The sequence below is a fragment of the Girardinichthys multiradiatus genome, chromosome 22 (genome assembly GCF_021462225.1).
Source record: "Girardinichthys multiradiatus isolate DD_20200921_A chromosome 22, DD_fGirMul_XY1, whole genome shotgun sequence".
Lineage (NCBI taxonomy): Eukaryota > Metazoa > Chordata > Actinopteri > Cyprinodontiformes > Goodeidae > Girardinichthys > Girardinichthys multiradiatus.
In genome coordinates, this window is record NC_061814.1 from 27,325,375 (window position 1) to 27,348,206 (window position 22,832).

At 38.8% G+C, this 22,832-nt stretch overlaps 1 protein-coding gene across 3 annotated transcripts in view; it reads left to right on the forward strand.

Moving 5' to 3' along the window:
- rassf4a (Ras association domain family member 4a) overlaps positions 1-22,589 on the forward strand; it is a 35,145-nt gene extending 12,556 nt beyond the window's left edge. For all 3 annotated transcript variants that reach the window (XM_047352395.1, XM_047352394.1, XM_047352393.1), the window contains 9 exons: positions 105-180; positions 14,575-14,681; positions 16,275-16,354; positions 18,265-18,434; positions 18,843-18,944; positions 19,018-19,069; positions 19,154-19,275; positions 20,415-20,512; positions 22,172-22,589. In XM_047352395.1, the coding sequence (XP_047208351.1) occupies positions 105-180; positions 14,575-14,681; positions 16,275-16,354; positions 18,265-18,434; positions 18,843-18,944; positions 19,018-19,069; positions 19,154-19,275; positions 20,415-20,512; positions 22,172-22,241 (877 nt within the window). In that variant the 3' untranslated portion in view covers positions 22,242-22,589. The remainder of the gene's footprint in view (positions 1-104; positions 181-14,574; positions 14,682-16,274; positions 16,355-18,264; positions 18,435-18,842; positions 18,945-19,017; positions 19,070-19,153; positions 19,276-20,414; positions 20,513-22,171) is intronic.
- Positions 22,590-22,832: the final 243 nt, after the last annotated feature.

Sequence of the window (22,832 nt, forward strand, 5' to 3'; positions counted from 1 at the left end):
GCAGCAAGGTGTTGATTAGACGTAATACGTTTCATTTATCGCCACCAATGCCTGCATTCTGGGTGAATGGTTAGCTCTAATCCAGCCTTTGTGTTCATATTCAGGTCTGACATCCTGTCACTGCTGAGAACCTACAACTGCTATCATGAAGGAAAAAACTTCCAGCTGCGGACTCGCGAGGTAAGAGTCACATGACGCGGTGCTGTTGGAAATAAAAGGATAAACAGGAAAGGTGCTGCAAGCTGATGTGCCTTATTGCAAAATGCCTTGCTCTCATGTAGAAGCATAGCAATTTTATTTACAGACAGATACAAAAACCAAAAAAGCCTCACACTACATTTTTTTTTTGTTTGTTGAAACAAAGCCTTTCAAGATTTCTGTCTTAGATTTCTGTATTTCCATACATTGCAAGTGGCTAAGAAACCACAAAAAGCCCCCACTGACCACAAAATTAAGACAAAAGGAGAGGGAGAGTCTCCCATTTCAGTCAGAAAACTCGCCTTTAGAAAAATTATTTCCACAGTAAGTACTTTTTCTTTTACGTGGGTTGGCTATTTATTTAATAATCATCATATGGGTTTTATGGTTTGGAGTTCCCCTTTGTGTTCACCAGCAGGTTTTTCAGTGAGAGCATGCATATTTGTGTGTCTGTACAGTATAATGGCAGGGTGGTCAACATTTGTCCCTGTTTTATCAGTTCAGTCAGACCCACAGCCTTACAAAAAAATTGCATCATCACCTTTTGGGGAAATCCCACACAGTTCCATACAATGTGCAGAGGATAACCACTCATGTTAAAATATTGTTGTGGTAAGAGCCAGAAAGGAAACAACGTAACCACCTTCAAAGCTTTAAGATCTTGTAAGATAAAACATAACCAAAACTCTGCTAATTTGATAGAAAATGATTCAGCACAGGTTGACTCAACACTGTAAATTAGATTATATAATATAGGGTAAAAACGCTGTCAAAAACAATATGTATGTAAAGACGGAAATGTGTGCATATTAGTAAGTAGTTGTGCATAAGTAAAATCCAAAAGAGGTTTTGTATATTTTCTCTATAAAAATACAAAATAAAATGTTACAGCTTCAAGAAATTGCAAACACAAAGTTCAAGTTTACAATTGTGGTTTATTCTTTATGAAAACAATATGCTATAACAGTTTGTGAATACGATTTATTTTCTTTGAGAATACAAATTTACATCAGCGACTTGGCGTCACGTGATCTCAGGCCGAAGTTGTTCTCGGGGTGGTCTCAGATTCTTGGTGGGTTTTGGCTTTGGCCATGTGAATTTCCTGCCTTTTAGGCGTCGGAGTGGATTTTCTCGCAGGGCGGCTTCTGGCTGCTGTATGGGTGTCGGGCATGTGTTCTTGGGTTTGGATGTTGTGGGTCTTTTTTTCGTACTTGCACAGTGTAGGCTTTGTGCACAGCTTTTACTTTGGGTGCTCTTTGCTGGGTTCTGTCCTCTGCTGGTGTGGTGGGATGGTGGTGCTGTGCAGTGCAGCTCCGGCCTTCGTGTGTGGGTGCTGTGGGGTGGACGTTCCTGAGCTAAGCAGTTGCATCAGGCTTCTCGGCCTTGTACTGGGTTGGGAATTGCTTGTCTGCTGGGTGGTTAGTGGTGAGTGTTGTTTGCTTGTGGTCGGTGGCCTTCTCCGTGTACCTAAGGCCTTATGGAAGGATGTGTGGTGTGGCCGTCACAGTGGTGTTGTGTTGGGCGGAGCAGCTTGGCTTGGCTATATCGTTTTTGTTTCTTAGTGCAGCATTCGACACTGTTGATCACTCCGTTTTATTAGAGCGCCTGGAAAACTGGGTCGGCCTTTCTGGTACAGCATTCAACTGGTTTAAATCCTACTTGAAGGACAGGGACTTTTTTGTATCAGTAGGTAACTTTACATCAGAGAGCACAAAAATCACATATGGCGTTCCCCAAGGGTCCGTCTTAGGGCCCCTACTATTCAATATCTACATGCTCCCCCTAACTCAGATTTTAATAAACAACAACGTAAGTTATCATAACTATGCAGACGACACACAGCAATACGTTACGATGTCACCGGGTGACCATGAACCCATTCAAGCGCTGGGTAAATGCTTAGAAGAAATCAATGCATGGATGGGCCTAAATATTCTTCAGCTGAATCAAAACAAAACTAAAGTAATAATCTTTGGACCAAAGGAACAGCGTTTAGAAGTTCACACAGCTTCAGTTAATACAGCTAGGAACCACCAGTCCTGGGTGTAGTGATGGACTCAGACCTGAACCTTCAGAGGCACATAAAGGTAGTAACTAGGTTGGCCTTCTATCACCTAAAGAACATCTCCAGGATTAAAAGACTAATGTCTCAGCAGGACCTTGAAAAACTAATTCATGCGTTCATCTTTAGTAGAATTGATTACTGCAACGGTGTCTTCACAGGACTGCCTAAAAAGTGGATCAGACATCAGCAGTTGATCCAGAACGCTGCTGCCCGCGTCCTCATTAGAACTAAGAAAGTGGAGCACATCACCCCGGTTCTAAAGTGCCTACACTGGCTCCCTGTAGCTCAGAGAATAGACTTTAAAATACTTCTGTTAGTCTATAAATCACTGAATGGCTTAGCACCAAAATACATTACAGACTTGTTGTCAGTGTATCAACCATCCAGACCTCTCAGGTCATCTCGCTCAAATCTACTCTGCGTACCCAAAACCAGAACCAAATATGGAGAAGCAGCTTTTAGTTCTTATGCTCCACTAATCTGGAAAACTGTAAAAGTGCCGAAACCCTAAGTTGCTTTAAATCAAGATTAAAAACGTATTTCTTTAGAGTGGCCTTTGACTGTACCATTTAGGCATGATTAGTTGCGTTTTCAGTCCAATTTTCCTTTCATTTTCTTGTCCATCATTCTATTCTCTTTATTTTATTTTATTTAACTTTTTTAAATTACCTCTGTTGTTTGATTTTATCATTTGATTTGTTTTTCTGTGTCTGTATCTGTGTTTATTTGCTTTGTGATTGTATTGTAATTGTATGTACAGCGCTTTGAGTGTCTCGTTGCTGAAAAGCACTATATAAATAAACTTACCTTACCTTACCTTACCTTGCAGTATAGCCAACATAAAAATCACACGGAGGGAGATGTCAGTCAAAGGGCCGTTACCCTCATAAAAAATGAGGGTATCGGCCTAAATTTCAGCGTTGTGGTGACCATCTCGGTGCCTGTACCTTGGGGTTCACCCCGGTCAATGAGAGGGTAGCCTCCCTCCACCTACGTGTGGGGGAAAGGTTCTGACTGTTGTTTGTTCTTGTGCACCAAACAGCAGTTCAGACTACCCACCCTTTTTGGAGTACTTGGAGGGTGTGTTGGAGAGCGCCCCTCCGGGGACTCTCTTGTTCTGCTGGAGGACTTCAACGCTCACGTTGGCGATGACAGTGAGACCTGGAGGGGTGTGGTTGGGAGTAATGGCTCTCCCGTTCTGAGCCCTAGTGGTGTTTTGTTATCAAACCTCTGTGCTCATCATGGATTGTCCATAACTAACACCATGTTCAAGCATAAGGGTGTCCATATGTGCTCTTGGCACCAGGACACCCTAGGTCGCAGTTTGATGATCGTCTTTGTTGTTGTGTCATCTGATTTGCGGCCACATGTCTTGGACACTCGGGTGAAGAGGGGAGCGGAGCTGTCAACTGATCACCACCTGGTGGTGAGTTGGCTCCGATGGTGGGGGAGGATGCCGGTTAGACCTGGCAGGCCCAAACGAACCTTGAGGGACTGCTGGGAATGCCTGGTGGAGTCGGAGCTTCAACTCCCACCTCCGGGAGAGCTTCAAACACGATCCGGGGGAGGTGGGGGACATTGAGTCCGAGTGGGCCATGTTCCGCACCTCCATTGCCAAAGCGGCTTACCGAAGCTGTGGTTGCAAGGTTCTTGGTGATTGTCGCGGCGGCAATCCTCGAACCCGCTGGTGGACACTGGCGGTGAAGGATGCTGTCAGGCTGAAGATAGAGTCCTATCGGGTCTTTTTGGCCTGCCTCAAGTGGAGGAGTTCAAGTATCTTGGGGTCTTGTTCATGAATGAGGGAGAAATGGAGCGGGAGATTGATAGACGGATTGGTGCTGAGTCAGCAGTGATGCAGGCCCTGTACCGGTCTGTCGTGGTGAAGAGAGAGCTGAGTCAAAAAGTGAAGCTCTCGATTTACCGGTCGATCTATGTTCCTACCCTCATCTATGGTCATGAGATTTCGGTTGTGACCGAAAGAACGAGAGCACGGATACAAGCAGCCGAAATGAGTTTCCTACGCAGGGATTCTGGGCTCTCCCTTAGAGATAGGGGGAGAAGCTCGGTCATCCCAAAGGGACTCAGAGTAGAGTCACTGCTTCTCCACGTCGAGAGGAGCCAGTTGGCTCGGGCATTTGGTTAGGATGCCTCTTGGACGCCTCCCTGGTGAGGTGTTCCAGGCACGTCCCACCAGGAGGACAGCCTGGGAACACATTGGCATACCCCCGGATGAGCTGGCCCAAGTGGCTGGGGAGAGGGAGGTTTGGATCTCTCTGCTTAGGCTGCTGCCCCCGTGACCCGACCACGGATAACGGAAGACAATGGATGGATGGATGGATGGATAGCACCGTGCAATTTTTCAGTAACGTTGCTATTGTTAAATATGATTCTGCAGATGCAGATGCAGAAACAGTCTTCTAGGGTGTTACCTTGTATTCTCTTCATCCTTCTTTCTCTTCTCTATTCTTTTCTCCTCTCTCTTTTTCCTTGTTGCCCAACCTCTCTCTTGTTTCTTTTTTTTCTTTTCCTTTTCGTATCTGTCTCTGTGTCCATTGCAATTGAAATAATCCCAAATCAGTTTCTAGTAAAGTTTTTTTATATATATATATCAACCGGAGCATTATAGCGTTAGCTGTAATGCTCTACTGAAAGTAAATTTGTTAGGCTTCTTCTTGGCACTGATTGCTACTCTGCTGAACAGGACATGTTAAAATAAAAAGAAAACCTTTTTAAATAAGCATGTGGTAACATGGGGAGAGGAGTGACACCGTTTCAACAGGAAAAAACTTCCATCAGGGCTGATTAAAAAAACAATTTCTAGAGAAGGGAATCAGAAACAAAATCACAGAGGTGCTGGTCCTTTTTATATATTTTATATGGAAAGGGAAAGGGCATTCAAAGCAACAAACGTTCTGCCGGTGACTTTGTCTAAGTGAAAAGTTAAACAGAGAGTTACAAGTACACTGTAAATACTCACAGCCCCCTTAGGTTAACTTCAACTTTTTATCTCTTTAACTCCACTTGTTATAATGAGAGTTTTTGTTTTCAGAATGTAAGTTTGTGTTTTCCAATGTTTAACTTGTGACAACTTGATAGTTGTAAATTGTCCTGACTGTTACACTGTTAGTTTAGACCATGCAAATCTGAAACCTGACTTTACTCATAGTTTTAAGGGGGCTTTTGAACTTTCATTTCTAAGTTAAGAGACATGAAATTGATTATCTATAAGAGGGGAAACAAATGGGTTAACATAGTCAATGGTATGTTTTGACCAAGGTTTTGAAGGATTTCATCGCTATTTTAGACAGTAACTGCTGTAACAAAAACAAACAAACATCATGGCTGTAGAATACAGTTTTAATCTTATCCCATCATCTCTTATCTGCCACATCTCTGCTCCAGTGGAGATGGACGTCTACATTTTGCAATACATTTCAAGGTATTATAGTCACATCATTTAAGTGACTTTACATATATTTAGGCGTACAATTTAGCAGACTGGCAGATTTAGATTTAAAGTTATTTTTATCCAACCAAGTTTTTATTTACATTTTAATAAAAAAAAAAAATGGCATGTTGAATAGTAGTTAAACCCTCATTAATCACCCGAAAAATCTCAATTTGTATTGCAGCCATCAAACCCTTTGAATAGTTGCTGACCAGTCTTTTGCATTCTTCCACTAGCATTTTGACAATATATCTTTAGATATGAGCTCCAAGTCTTTGAGGTTGTAAGGCTCCCTTGCCATCACACAAATTTTTAGCTACCGCCACACATGCTTTATCTGATTCAAGTCGGGACTCTGACCGAGATACTCCCAAATGTTATTATTACAGAGTTGACTAAACATAAACCGTTGAAAAGAGCATACAAAAATATGAGCCAAGGTTTCAGATTAAAGGATAAAGGTTCAAATTATTGCATTGGACAAACACATATTGCTTGGGAATAATTACTTAAATAGCTCATCATACTATGATCCATACATCAACTTCTTCTGCATCACAGTTCCAGTATTTGTATTATTCATACTATCTTACATTTTCTATCAATATTTTTTGGTGTTAATCAAAATAAATAGGCCACAAATGAACTGAGGCTCTGGGCTATAGTTGGTTGTATCAAGGTGATCTGTTAATATGCATGAGTCAAATCATCAGTCATTAGATTCCTGAATTTGTACCTCTTTGTTGTGCCTGTACAAACTTGTCCACCCCGATTCTAAGGGTTATGTTTATTTAAGGAGTAGCTCTTTCTGACAGTACTGACCTACTTGGTGTGTACAGCCCTGCTAGTAATATGTGACAAGGACAGTAAGATCTTGTCTTTGGTGTCCACAAAAGTGTTTGCGGTCAAATAAACAGTTGGTGAAATAATTTTAAACCACCCTAATTTGCATTGGCTTTGCTTCCAAGGAGCCAAATCTTCTTAAAAACCTTTAAAGTGGTCTTGATCAGCGGCTCAGTTTTTACAATATTTCCCTTGGAATATTTCACTTGCTGTCTGTCCAGTTTTTTGTGGCAAATCATCGCATTGAATAATTTGAAATGATTGCATAAAAAGACTAGGAACTTTCATAAAATCTACGTGGAAGTCATGTCCTTAAAAAAATCGTTAACAGCTTCAGCATCATCATAGCTGATCATCTGCTGTGTTAAAGTTTCAGCGAATAACTTTTTAGTGGTAAAGTACTATTTTGTGTTTTTTAAAAAGCTATCTATCTTTTCTAAAGAGTTTTAACTATAGAGGTTTAAACAATTTGTGACAGCCTGCTGCCTAAGGATTCAGTGTAGAGGAGGTTAATTGCTTGTTAGTTATGAGTCGACACAAAACTGATTCATCCTTTCAGTTTAGGAGCCTTTTCATAACTTAATGAGTCATAAGTCGAGTTATGAAGCTTCACAGACTGGACAAATTGCTCTGTTAGTGAATGAAAATGAGTGGAAAAGGCAGTCAATGTCCAAAGAAAAACTTTGGAACTTCTTCACAAAACCTTATGAAGAACCTTCTCACTACTAAGGCCGCATATATATTGCGAATCAATCGTCATCAAATTATCATTGTGTGCAATATTCACATCCCAAAGAACAGTTTGGAGTACAACAATTGTTGGCTAGTTTATTCCAGTTGTTATGAACCTGCATTTTACATACTAATAATATTTAACCCGTTGGACAGAGTCTCACAGCAGCAGATGTTCTCACCAGACACAGGTAAGATTGCCCAAAATACCAAAGGTTACAGAGTGATGGAAGCGCAGATGAGGAAGAAAGGAAAGAAGAAAATAGCCACATATTGCAACTGATATCAGCATCACTAGATTTTTTTAATATTGTGCAGCCCTGCTCACAACTACTCTAACTACTATTAGAAGAAAGCCTGGCTGCTCGGACAACAAATGAAGAAAGGAAGGATGACTCAGGAATTCTGTTCCACACTGAAGCTGACAAGCATTTAGGGTTAATCCTGAGTAAACTTCCAGTGTACAGAACAATTTGTGTATGTAACATATTACCTGGCCAATCCAGTATGGCAAAACCCCAGAAAATACTAAACTAAGATCATCTAATTGGATTAGGATTCTGATGTATATTATAAAAACAAAAGAGCAAGTTTGTTATTGTTTTATTATTCAGAAAGTAAAGCAAATGCTTTAAAAATATTACTGATGAAGAAACCGTAGAAGCTACTGTATTTCTTGTTTCTTATTTATCTTATTTTGTCACCATCTAAAATTTAACCTCTTTACCTTGCTCCCATGTTCTGCTTTCATTAACAACTGTAGCTCTTTCTAAGTTATTAGTTTATCTAGTTTATTTTATCAAAGGTCTTTGGGTTTATTTTTGGTTTGAGATTAAGGTACTTGACTGCTTACATACTGGTACAGTAATGAATTAGAATTAGAATGTTAACTTGTTAACTTATGTCAGTAATTTTATTCAAAAGATAAAACTCATGTTTGTTTTAGATTCCTTAAATATTTAGTGATATATCCAAAGTGTTTATTTCTGGTAATTTTGATGATAATGAATTACAGCTATTTAAAACCCAAAAATTAGTTTCTTAAAGAAATTTAATAATACAATCAATAAAAAGGGAAATCTAATAAAGAACTGTTGTGCTACTGAAAAGTATTTCCATGCACTATAAAGTATTTACACTTAATACTTCATTGAGGCTCATTTTGCATGAATTACTTCATTAATTAGGTGTGGCATGGAAGCAATCACCCTGTGGCTCTGCTGAGGTGTAAAGGAGTTTGCTTTAATAGCATAAATTTCCAGATTCATTTTCTGGTAGATGACTGTGGACCATGTCATTCTGGTGATGCCATGGCTCCTCAAATCTTCACTGACTGTCACACTGGACCTCTGGCAAATTGGATTCTGTGTCTCTACACTCTTCCTCCAGATTCTGGGACCTTGATTTCAAGTGAAATGCACAATGTACTTTCATAAGAGGACTTTGGACCACTGAGGCTGTAGTTATCCCTGTGGTCTGTGCAACTTTTTCAACCACACATTTTCCTTCCACTCAACTTTCCAATTATATGCTTAGATACAGCAATGTGTGAACAGCCAGCTTCTTTAGCAATGACCTTTTGTGGCTAACCCTCCAGGTGAAGGGTGTCAATGGTAAATGGCCTGCACTTGTATAGTGTTTTATCAAGTCCCAGGAGACCCCAAAGCGCTTTACATTACAATCAATCATCTACCCATCCATACAGACATTCACAGTCTGTAAATGTGTGTATGAATGCAGACAGTCAATGGTCAACACTTCATATAATTGCGAACTCCACAACACAACATTTAAGTAACTAAAATCCTTTTCTTTTGTATTTTATGTAATTGTCACATTTTCAAATTTTGGCTTTTCATTAGCTGCAAGGTACAAACATCAGTCAAACTTGGAATATAATAATTCTATGTAATTACTTTATAAAGTGTATGAGTTAGAATTGGTTATTTAAATTACTGAAATACACAACTTTGGTTCTATAATTTATCACATTGTGTTATATGCTTTCATAAAAACATCACACATATGTACTATATAATTTGCTTGTATCTAAGCCAGTTATTTAAACCAGATTCTCTGTATTTATCTGGGGGATCTCAGATCCAGCTGATTCAAGGCTACTGAGGACTTAGTCACTGGATATTTTGTGGATATAAGGGCCAAACCATGGCTCAGCAGTATGTTCACCATGCAGACCCACAGAATGTGGTTGTGCATGTATGCTGCCCAAAAGCCAAAGTTTGGAAAATTGTTCAGAAATTTCTAGCAAATAGGTAGACCACATGAATGGGTTTAGATGTAACAAACATGTACCATCATTCCCAGACAGAGTGGAATAAGGTAAACAGGTTGTGTGTGAAAAGAAGACGCGGGTTGACAGAAGAGAAGTTGCATGTTATTGAGAAGATTAGATCACTATCAGGTCAGGTGATGTGCGTTAGTCATTTTAGGGGGGGCTTGTCAGGAGGACTGACTTTGCGGCTGTCAGTTAAAGCAAATGAACCAAACCTCTTCGAGAAGGGAGCGAGCACTAACATGTGCGACTGCTCAGAATGTACTTGTATTAGCTGTAATAATGTGTAAGTGTTTCTGGGTGCTTAAGGCACTATTTGATCCATTGGCATTCAAAACTACACAATCAGGATTCATCACAGATTCACTCTTTTGAAGAATTTTAAGAAGACAACAACATTCTTTTGATTCAATTTCTCCTACCTAGAGATCAATTTTACACAGAATTTGTCCCCAAATTATTTGATCTTCCAAAAAGAAGCTACAAGTTTAGTCGAAGGGTATTAGGTTTTTAATTTTAAGGTGCAAAGATGTGCTGAAGCTCTATAACCCTTTAAACCATTTTAGCTGACATAGAGCAGTGTTAACATATTGAATGTGTTATAACACATGTAGATTATGGCCTTCCTTCCTTTGTATCTTGTGTTATGTTGATGTTTGGAACTTCTTTGAATACTGAATGGAGATAACTTACCTCTGCTCCCACTCACCACTGAGTAAAACACAGACGTTATTGTTTGCTTTGGACTCCCTTCGGTATTGACCCAAATCCAAATTATGCAGCGCACAACCATGAAGCGCCCCCTTCTGGCTATGTGTGGTATGTATCAATTTTTTACACGGCCAACAGATGCTAGTAAAATCATTGCTAAAATTTTAGTTTGGTTGGATTTGTATTTGTTGCACAACAGAAACAGTAGTTACAGTAATCAAACTTGTTATTTGAGTAGGAGTAGAAGCAGATGTCATGAATACAACTATCAGCGGTTATTAAAGAGGGCTTATGTTTAGAGAATGTATTTTATTGTCACTTCTGATGCTGGTGGATTATAACTTCTGTTTTTTGAATGTGAAGATACATTAAATATCAGCTGTATGTCTTGATATATGTAGAGTTTTGCTCTTTAACTACAATTAGCCGGTCTGTTACAATGGTTTAGCCATCTAATGCATCTGTTGGACCAAGTGTTAAACACTTTTAGTTAAAGTCCTAAAGTCTTTCATTTAAAAAGTATCACCATCAAAATACAATTTAAATACTTAATGTAAGCAAAACTATTTTTTTGCACAGATATTTTTCAGTTGAGTGAATTTTTCTATCATTGACATTTAATCCTAATTTACTACATTTTGCTACAGTTAACTAAATGATTAAGAGTAGAAACCCACAGAAAACCCTGCTTGAAAACCTGTTTTCTAATAATATTGAAATAGAATAAGATAACAAATGATGGGAAACAATTTCCCTCTAATAATATTTTTCACAACGATATATTTAAATGTTTAGTTTTTGCTCCCCCTCGCAATTAATTCATTTGTACAGGATCATTGAAATGATCACTAGTGCTTAAAGGAAAAAAAACTGTCAAAATGTAAAAGGAATTCTGATATTTTAGGATTTTATTAAAAACCACATCTTACGTCCTAACAAAATGTTGAACTCTGTAAACACATAGACCACATAAAATCTTTAGTAAATACAAATAAATAAGTTTCCTTTGCACTATTATCATGAGCCATGGTGGAGCAGTTCATCCTGAGGTTCCTCTGCACTTATTTTTTCACTCCATCAAAGTACCCACATGATGTCCAACAACAACAGTGACTCTCTTCAAGTCCTTATCTGTCCAAAGAGCCAGTCCACAGGGTCTTTGCCCCTGCAATCTCGTTCTCTGCTCATCCTGAGAGAAAACTCCTCTGTGCTGTGTGGGCTCATATTGAAGGCTCTGGAAGTCCTTGGTGTGCGTGAAGATGCACGGGCAACTTTTGAGAGCTGACGCTGCCTGGGGGACCTCTGGAGTCTGACAGGGCCATAACTTGGGTCCTCGACAGGCCGTGCAAGGGCCTGAATGCTGGACATGTAGTCCTCCAGAGAGTGGGAGCCCTGGGATTGCTGCAAGGAGGAGGGATGGACAGGCAGGTCCTCGAGTGTCTCAGTAATTGTGGGTAATAGAGGCAGAGACAACAGCATCCTCCTGCTTTTCATGCTGTAGGAAAAAGAGGAAAAAGAAAACAGATTTTTTCCTAATTATTAAAATAGTGGTTATGGTTATTCTAATTTCTAGTCCAAAACTAAAATATTATTCTGATGAAATACTGGATTTCTGTTTTTCAAATGACAATGTAAAAAATCTAAAAAAGCTAAAATCTTAGATCACGTGTTTACATAGTATGTCACAGAGCAAAGAAAAAAAAAGAAGAAGAATCCTGCTCACCTTCAATGTCTGAGTTTGGGCTCTTTGAACACAGCGATAAACTAAGCGTCGTCTAATCCGTGGTGCAGACTATGAGTAGACTGGAGAATGGGTCCAGGCTTTATAGGCAGGCTGCGACACAGTGATTAACCGCCTTATCCAAAAATAGTCTCACAGACCTTACTCTATGCGATTCGGTGTGAACGTGTAGATTCGAGGGTGTGTCCGTGGTTGCTCAGGAAACTCAGGAGTGGCACGTTAGCAGAGTCCAGTGGTGCAGCTGTGCTCAGTGTTTACATAGCAGAAACAATGAAGCCCTGTAGTAACCACACATACACACAGAAAAATGTTTCTGTCCTATGTTTAATCTGGAAGTGACTCTTCATTCTGTTCAGTCTAAAAATAAAGTGAAAAACAATAATACTTAATGAATTGGATATTTTCCATTATTTTATCTTTTTGTTATAAAACCATGACAGAGCAATTGGATTGGAGGAGTGGAAAAATATGTCAATTGTGAGCCATTCATGCAAATCAAGCATTTTTTGATTGTAAAATTATAAAAAGCACACATTTATAGACTTGGGCTGAATATTTAAAAAATCTACACTTTTTCTGTGTCCGGTAAAAATCTGCTGGCTCGTAAACAGAAATCTTTATAAGCGTTATCAACATTTTCTTTTATTGTCACATGACATTCCAATACAATACACTGACATTTGTGGTTGTCACATGACAACATGTAAAAAGTTCGAGAGAATAGGAAAAGTTTGCAAGACTACCTAAAATAAATTATTTTAAAATTATTTTCTATTGCTTTTCCACAGAGCTTTTCTAACATTTCTTGAATTTGTGCTCCTCTTTGCTGTTTTCTCCCTCTATGTTTTATTTTTCTTCAGAGTATAATTTAGCCAAAAGGCTAAACATAAAGTCTAATCCTGCATCACCTGATCAGCCTGACTTTTTAACTTATAAAAACAAATTTCTATTTTATCTGTTTTACTTTGGTGTTAAGATCTCTGTGATGAACTGATTGAAACCTGCATTGAAAGACCTGCATTGTATTGTGGGTAATGACTTAGATACAGTGGTTATATAACAAATATTTTCAAACTGGGGGAACAGATAGCCTTCTCAGGCTGTAATTACAACATTCATAGCTGAGGTTTTATTTTTGTCCTATTTTGGTGAAAGACAAGCATGAAAAGTTTGACTGGCTGCTGACAAACTATTCAGATCAAAAGATAATTCCTTCTTCCTCTTTCTAAGTTACATCTCTACATGGAAATTATAACAGTTTACCCTAATTTCATTCCGAATTCTGGCAGTGCTTCTGGCGTGGTGGGGTGTGGGTACTGGTACTGCTGCTGCCGCCTTGTGTAGTCGAATACAGGCCTGGGACCCCGTGCGGCTTGGGGCTTGCTGTGGCTCCAGTTGGGGTGGCTGCCAGTGCGCCGGGTGAGGCAGTGCCTTCCTGGCATCCCTGGACCGGTGGGTAGCCAGCTTAATAATGCCCATGTTTTGTTTGCTGTCCACCATGTTGACAGAAAATCCTCTTCTACTGAGGCCGTGGTGGGTGGGGCTTGGTGGAGTGAGGGAGTGGCGGCATGTTTGGGACAAAATAGGGTCTGGGGTTAGGAGGGGGTTTTAAGGAATTTGGGTTATGCCGAGGTGAACAGTGGGGGTTTGGAGGCTGGGTGCACCTCCTGGGGCCTGCCTATTGCCGGGTTCCGGCTAGCCGGGCGGGTCTCTAGGCCATGGGATGCTGGTGGTGGGCTTGCATCACATGGCTGGTCCGGGTTCTCCTAGACTGCTTCTCTCCAGGGGGGTGGACACTGTATAGGGACTTCCCTTTGGAGTTTTGGGGAGGTGACACCTGGGAGGATTTAGCCCCTTCTTCCTAAAATGTGCAACACCAAACATCAGTAGGGTCTTGATGTGTGGGTCGATGGACCTTGCAGGCTTGGGGATTTGGGGCACCATGCAATGTCTCCCCCTCACCCTGTGTCTCTTTGACCTGGGGAGCTGTGGCTCCTGTGCTTCACAGATGATCTACCTCTGTGTGATGCATATGGCTACCCTGCTGTAATGCCTTGTGTCTGCCTGCCTGAGACAGTTGCGGCCTTCGGGAGCCAGGTCCACCTGTCCTTTGCTGCCCTTGGGTTGCAGACCTTTTTATCGCCACTCCAGCAACAGTGGACCCCCAACTAACAAACTTGCTCATATACACCCACTCAACACTAACACACTTATTTCTACAACTGTGATTTTTTTTTTCTAAATTAAGACTTACATTTATGTCAAATAAAATGTCTCCACCTGCGTCTACGTGACCTATAACAGTCATAGTGTTGTTCTTTTCTGGTGCCGCCTCAGACATGACTTCCCCCTGCACTGTGGAAAAAAGGGAGGGTCCAGCCCGAATGACTTTCTCCAGTATTCCAGGCTTCACTGTGGAGCTGTATGCAACTGTTTCAGCACGTACATCTGAAATTGAGCTTCTGTGGCAGTCAGCAAGGCAGGATATCCTCTCTGAACATTGCTCCTGATTGTTATTATTTGGTGTGCTTCTCTTTGTGCAGGAGGATGGAGAGCTCATCCTAGAGGGGTTGCTAAATATTTACTGGGGTCTTCGCCGGCCAATAAGACTGCAGATGTTCGATGACAATGAAAGATTTCGGCTCAACAGGTTAAGCAGTCTGATTTATTTTTAAACAGGGCAACTTGCATAATAATAGAAAAAGTCATTGCAGCATTAACAAGCCAGTTTTTCGGCCTCAAAAGACAGAAATGTGTTGTGAATTGGCGCTATATAAATAAAACTGAATTGAATTGAATTGAATTGAATTGAATTGAATTGAATTGAATTGAATTGAATTGAATTGAATTGAATTGAATTGAATTGAAAAAGACGTAATCATACAATAAAAGCTGACGGGGCTGACTACTCCCTTTCAAGATGTGAAACAGAGTAGAAATCCCTGATATTTGTACTGGGCGATTAACTCAATCTTTGAACCCTTAAAAGTATTGATTGACAGCAGATTATGTTATTTATATTTTGAATTCCAGCACAAAATTTGTTTTGTTTTTTAAAAGTTTAAAATCAGTTTTAAGTCACAAAAAAGGTTTTTTGTATGGGATTAAAAGCCAACTTCTGCTGAAAAGAGGTAGGTTGTGTATGGATCCTGAGCTACACATGATGGTATCATCAGCCTCATAATTTTAATTTGCATTGATGGCTTTAACGTTATTGATATAGAGGATGAAAAGTAGTCGTCATAAGACTGATCCTTGAGGGTCACAATTGGCTAAAGTTAGTGAGTTGGAAGGGAAACTATTTACTTATTTCTTACATTAGCAATCTATTTAAATTAGTTATGTATTTGAAAAAAGAAACTGATTTTATGTTGTAATAGTAAGAATAGCAAATAAATACAGGTACAAATAAATATTAACATAGGTGCTTTCAAATGACTGGACACTTCCTGTCATTTGGAAGGTGACAGAAGGTGTTAGGGGGACAGGTAGGAGAGTACTTGGTAGGGCTTTTGGAAGAAAAGTTGATAAGAAGACTTAGGTTGTGGAATGTAGAAGTACAGGAGTGTGGAAGGAGAAAGAGATCAGCAAAGGAGAAATGGGACACTGTGAGGGCTGAACTGAGTCACCAGAAGTACAGGGAGACTCAGCGTGAAGTGAAGGTAGGGGTAGAGGTGGCTAACTAAGGGCATATAGTGACTTGTGTGATAGATAGGACAGTGAGAAGGGAGAGAAGGTTGACCAAAGAGGAGATGTATAGATAGAGTGAAAGAGGTCATGAAGGTAGTGGGTGTGAAAGAAGAAGATGCAGAAGGTGGGGTTGGATGGAGACAAACGCCAACCCCTGAAAGGGAAAAGCTGAAAGAAAAAGAAAAAGAAACAAAATCTTAACATGCCATATTAACATTTTTGGTCTATTAAACAACATTGTAAAAAGATTTAAATATATAGTTGGATTTTTAGTTGGACATAATAAAATGAGTTTTCTTACATGGTTTAGACTTAATGAACAACTATATAAATGCCAGGCTAATAAAAGCTTTTTAGAATTAGGGTTGACACTGGCATTTTCTTTCAGTCTTCACTCAGGAAAATAAGCAAATAATTTTAAGCACCAAACAATGTATTAATTCAACATTCTAGAAAGGACTTCTCTTTCAGTGTCATTTGTCCACTCCAGAAAAAAGATAAATGGACATAGGATTAAAATAAAATAATAATAAAAAACGTTTTCTTTTTTCAGGAATGAAATATCTACTGTGGCAAAGCAGGCATCTGCAGAGTCCAATAATAACTCCCTGAGCACAGAATCTAGACCAGCTGGTGAGCTTAAACACATGCATTCATTTGTTCATCCCTCCCAACACACACACACACACACACACACACACAGAGGGAGAGACCTGTTGGATTAATGTAGATTACACGCTGCAAGAAATTAAAACCTCACAGGTGCTGCATTCAGCAGATCTTGGGGAAAGCTTGGCTCACGTGTTACAGTTTCTTTATATACTAGCTACAGCAGATCAGATCAGCACACTATAAATAAACAGAGTTGGACTACTTATGTCCATCACATGGCTTCTATTAGCGGTTTGGTCAGTTGCTCCTTTATGACAGATAAACAACAAAGTAAGCTTTCTTTTTGCATATTTTATTTACACGTATTGATACAAAGTACTTGAAATGTGACACCTTTTATAAGCTTTATTTAGTCCACATTTAAAATGCAGCTCAACACAACTCTGCAATAACAACTCTTCTAGTCCCTATTTTGTCATGCTACAGAGCACGGAAGTTGCAAAGAAGTTGTGGAATTTGAAACAGAACCACAAGTCCGTCGTTGAAATGGGCCTAGAGTTTTGTACTCTGGTGGCAGAGTCAGGTTGAAACCCACCAGCTCTTAAAGGGACATTCAGAAACCCTCGTAGCGAGAGGCTAAAAGATTAATTAGCCTGTCGTGACGAACCAGAGACAGGCGATGAACTAATCAACCTGGCCATTTGCATAGATAACCGTGTTAGGGAAAGAAGTTCTAAAAAGAAACGGTAACCATCTAACCAATCCAGGTACAAATTCAGACTGAATCACAATAATAAAGCAAACTAGGTACGTGTTTTGGTTGCTTTTTGTGCCACAACAGAATATGGGTAGAAGAAAGTACTATTTAAAGCACTTCACAGCAAAGCAATGCAAGACTAGCAGGTAATGATGAAATACTAGACTTTTAGAACCCTCCTGCTTGTTTTTATTGGGCAGTGTAGAAACATTTTGGGTTTCAGGAGATCTACTGAAGCCCTCAATATTTCTGTGAGCTAAACTGTTTGGCACTGTTTAGTTAAAGTTATTCATTGACAAATCCTGCTTTTAGGTCCAGCTTAATACCTCAGAGCTCTGTTTTTGTAAACATTGTCCTTTTGTTTAAACTAAGGGAACAAACCATTTGTTTGTTTGCTAAATTTGTATTGTACAGTGACCCCAAAACCAAGACATGCATTGAACTGCACCAATTCACCAGTGATGTAAAACGTAATGAAAAGGCTTTTTTATTCATATTATCGACAACATATAATCTAGCCAACATGCGAACAACTTAGAGCAAGCAAATCTTTCTAATAATAAATAATAGAGCTAATTTCTACCTCCATATTAGCGACCACAGTTTGAGTAACCCCCTCTTAAATTTGTAAAGTCAAGTCTAAGAATAAAACTTGCCAATTGCTGTATTTTTTCAAATGATCTTAATTACAAACCAATTCTATATTTGTTTTTCTTTCTTTGTAACAGAAAGAGACAAACCTGCAAACATGCTAGGAAGTTTAACTTTGCCATTAGTGCTGTATTTAAGCAAGTAAAAGCTTGAAACAAACTCTTTCTCCAACAGAAACTTTCTCAACCATAAACCTCATGGCAGCTTTTAACTATTACAAAACTGATACAATTATGCTCAAAATTAATAATCCCTCTGATAGATTTAGGTTTAAAAATATTGTATGAAATATTGTTTCTGAAAGAAAATGAGACAGGGATTTGATATGTTGATATCATTTAACCATTATTCAATATTATACACACTTCATTTAAACTTTTATTCATTTTGATGGCTAATATTTATTTAATAAACTCCAAAATTAATTCAGAGCTCTGTCAGACTTGTTTTGAAGGAATGTATAGGAGCAACATTTTATGTGTGTAAACCGAGCTTTATTTTCTTGTTTATATGCAACCTTAAGATGCTGATATGGGTGGTCAAGAGGAAGAGGACTCCCCTCAGCTGCTGAGGACCAGGAGTGATGCTTCCTTCATGCGAGTTCAGAGGAGGTCAAACACACACACTGCCAGAGACCTGCAGCGCCTTCGCGCACACAGGTTCTCAATCAACGGTCACTTCTACAACCACAAGGTACAATAAACAGAACACACTTAATCAGCCATGCGCTCACATTAATGTATCCCCTTGTTGACATATCCCCAGGTGCACAGGGGCGGTGGTTTCCTTTGACTGTACTTCTGTTAAGTTTCGTAATGACCTTCTGTGGGCTGATTTCATTATGTGTCGCAGAAAACAAGGTTAAGGCAATGTAACCCACATTAGTTTCTCTTTGATTAGTATGAGTTAATGTTGATGTTGAACAAAGTCCAGCTGCAGATGATGAAGGGATTTCCTTTCTCTCGTTGCTTTCCTGGCCACAATGTCCAAGGTGCTCATGTTCAGGAACACACACTCAACTTCACAATGGTACTAAAGGTTCTGTACTAAAACAAAGTGTACTTCCCTGAGACTTTCTGATTCATCTTTTTCTACATTTAGACGTCTGTTTTCACTCCAGCTTACGGTTCAGTCACTAATGTTCGCGTAAACAGCTCCATGAGGACCGGACAAGTGCTCAACCTGCTGCTACACAAGTTTAGGGTGAGAAAAGACCCTGGCTTTAGTTGTTTCTAATCATCTCAACCTTAAATAATGTATATTTATTTTATTTAAGGTTGAGAACAATTCTGAAGAGTTTGTCCTTTACATGGTTCATGAGTCTGGGGGTAAGTCTGGTTTTACTGTGGTTTGTTAGCTACAAGTATTTTTGTTGTTAATAAGCAGTTTTTTATTCCTTTTCTCTCTTGTAGAAAGGACACGACTGAAGGATGATGAACACCCTCTGGTCACTCGTGTGCTTTACGGACCCTGTGAGAAAATCTCAAAGATCTTCATCACGGAGGCCGACCTGGGAGAGGAAGTCACATACGATGTGAGTCTGGGCCTCTTTCACCATTTGGCCCTGTTCTCTTATCCTGTTCAACTTAAGTGATGCTTTTTATAATATTTTGATAGTTCTCAGCAAATGTACACAATGCTGCAGTGCTACAGTGGGCCAATGATGGATAGTTGGGTTAAATTTAGGAAGCTGATGAATGATATCCTGTTTTGGGACAAATTTAACAATAGACTAAGATGACTGAGTATCTCTTGTGATCCTGCTGAATATATTCAATGTGTTGCAAAAGCTTTCTAACCCCTTGAACTTTCCCCAAACCTGTCCTTCTATCTAATAGACAAACACAAAGTAGCTCATAATTATTAAGTAAAGGAACAGTGATGCACGTCTTCAATATTTTTTACTAATAAACATCTAAAGTATGGCATCCATTTGTATTCAGCTCCCTTTACTCTGATACGCCTAAATGTGCCTAAATGTATGCATGTGTAATTCAATCTGAAAAGGTTTAACATGATAGACCAATATAAAGTGTCTCATAATTGTGAAGTGGTAGGAAAATCATTAATGGTTTTCAGGGTTCATTTTACATATACGTCTGTATTTAGCTTTTTGTACATTCACAACTTTCAACAAAATGCAATGCAACCAGTTACTTTAGATGTCACCTGATTTGTAAGCAGACTCCACCTGTGTAATGTAATGTCAGTTTAAATCCAGCTGTTGATGCTTCAGAGGTTTGTTGAAGAACATTAGTGAACAAACAGCCTCATGAAGACCAATGAGCCCAGCAGACAGGTCTGGGAGAAAGTTGTGGAAAGTTTAAAGCAGAGGTAGATTTTCAAACAATATTCCCAGCTTTCAACCTTCGAACATCTCACAGAGTTCATTTCATCATTGAACAATGAAAATAGTATATGACAACTGTTAACCTGCCAAGACATGGCCTTCCACATCCACTGACAGGCTTGGCAAGAGGAGCATTAATCACAGAAGAAGTCAATGTTAATAAAACCTGTAAGAAGCTGCAACAGATCTGGGACTGGGGTTGTGGTCCTACAAAATGTGTTCAAAATGTGTTTTAATGTGAGAGAAGTATGGGTTGCATCTTATGGTAAGATAGGGATGTGAGTATCTCATTTACATTGTCTTTGATTTTTTTTCCCCTACAGGTTGCTCAGTACATCAAATTTGAGATCCCTGTTTTAGACAGCTTTGTAGAGAAACTCAAAGAGGAAGAGGAACGTGAAATAATCAAACTGACAAAGAAGTAAGTAAACAGTTGCTGTAGTTAGCAAAAAAGTATCTAATTTCAGTTTTACATTTTATTATATGACACTAATATCTGGTTAAAAAACAAAACTGACTTTTACAAAAAGATTTTTTTTAAATTGTCAAATTTGTCAATTTCGGAAAGAGGTGTAATTGTTCCATTTGAATGGTCCCCTTGAATCTGTGTGTTTACATCTGCCACTCTTCTTCTGGTTACATAATGTAAATACGTGTTTTTTTTATTTTTACAAATGAATAAGAAAGCAGAATCTAAAATAAAAAAGTTAGTGCAAGACTTCATTCAATCTTATTTGAATGTAAGAAATCAGTGTTTCCTACATGTCATACTTCAGTAATGTGCGCAGGGTTGAATAAAAAGTCACTGCATTTTTAAAAGTTATACATAAAACATTGAAGGTTTGAAAGTCGTCTCAAATGGCCGAATGTCTGGCATGGGCCCATGAGGGAATGGAGAGAAAAACTTAATTTGATTTTTTCTTTCTGAATGGATTTTATTAACAATAGCCATGATCTTTAAAGAGGCAATTTTGATCATGTACAGATTTTTAAAGGTATGCAGGAAGTCTGTAGGTTCATAAACCCTGATATTTAAAGAACGTGTGTTTTGCTTGTTTGATTTACTAAGTATTTGTCAGTTCACCCCTTCACCATGTTGCACTTCAGCAGTTTTGCTTGTTTTGGGTCTGACAATAAAAAGTAGCCTCTTGCCTTGGGACGTTTCATACCGAAACATATGCACCTTCCTTGGAGACATTTCTTACCGCTTTCACAATCTATGATTTCATGTATTTTCCTAATATCTCCATGTGGTCTACTGTAAGGAAATATGGTTTGTGACTCTAGCAAATTGTATTTTCTACCAGAAGGAGGGTGGAAGGAGTAACATTGGTTTGATCAGCATTTATAATCTCCCATAATTCAGCAGATGAGAAGACGGCTGGCCCAAATGGGGTTCAGAACCACAATAAATGAAAACCGACTATAACATTTTCCTGAAAGATTTATGTAATAAATTAAATCATAGGTGAGACTTAATCCTATGACTATATATCAGTATAATTTATTACAAATGCCTAATTAGCAAGAGAATAAACTGAAAGTCAGTAGTTAAGCTGCCTACATACTGTAGGTATTAAATGGTTTGTTTGCAATCAATTAAAATTGAAGTGGTTATAAAATGGGGATAGGAACTGGCAGTAGGACGAACTGACCTGCAGTCTGATTGGTTGTTTAGCCATTTTAAAATTATTTTCCTGTAGAGGAGAATATTTCCTTCAGAATATGCAGTTGACATTTTAAATATTGTATAGGCACAAAAACGCTCTAATTTACAGAGGAAATGGCATTATAAGACAACTGGAATTCTTTACACTTCTAATTATATTTATTGTTTAAAGTGGCCAGGAATGCATTTATATGCATTTAAAATTTGCTTGAAAACCTCAGAACCATTTAATTTCACTGATGACAGTCATACTTCAGAATCTGTATAGACAAAAACAAAACTCCGTTCTGTTAATGGTGTTTAGTTACTCTTGACTTTTAAAAACATGAAATTAAAACAATTGAATGTGTGTGTTCATTTGCTGCTGTATGTCTTAGCGTGTGACATAAATTTTGTTTTTCCCTCCTGCAGGTACAGTGCTCTGAGATCTATGATAATGCATCAGCTCGAAGGCAGAGGTCACGGCAGTGACAGAGTATGACTGTTTCTGTTTGTATGACCTAATGTGTGTGGGTGGGTTGTGTGGGTGTGTGTATAAAAGGAAGGGAAGGGTGGGCAATACACTAATGACTGTTGATTTACTAGGGGAGCATTTCCCACTACTTTATAATGAATGTGAAGCTGAAGAAGTGCTTTTATTGAAAATGTGATTTTAAAGCCACACATCTTGCCATTTTGTTTGATCCATTTTGTATCATTTATTCTTGATGTATTATCACATTTTGAATATGTACTTTTAATATTGACACATTTTGGATAAAAAGTCCCTCTGCACATATTTATACCCAATGTTTTTTGTAACAATTAAAAATGGAAAAACTCCTCCTAACTTTTGTGCTGATGTTGGATCTCTACTGACACCAAACATAAAAACCAGAGCAAGTGTTTATCCAAAAGAATGTATAAACAAAAAGCAAACCCTTTTTTATTATTTCCTTGACTTCCACTAACAGATTAGCATTGTTTTTCTGCGCAACCTTGCCTGCCAACCAGTTCCCATGGGATGTATATGTGTATCTATCAGTATTACACAATGGAGGTATTCTGAGAGGAGGTCAGCTCCTTTTTCCCA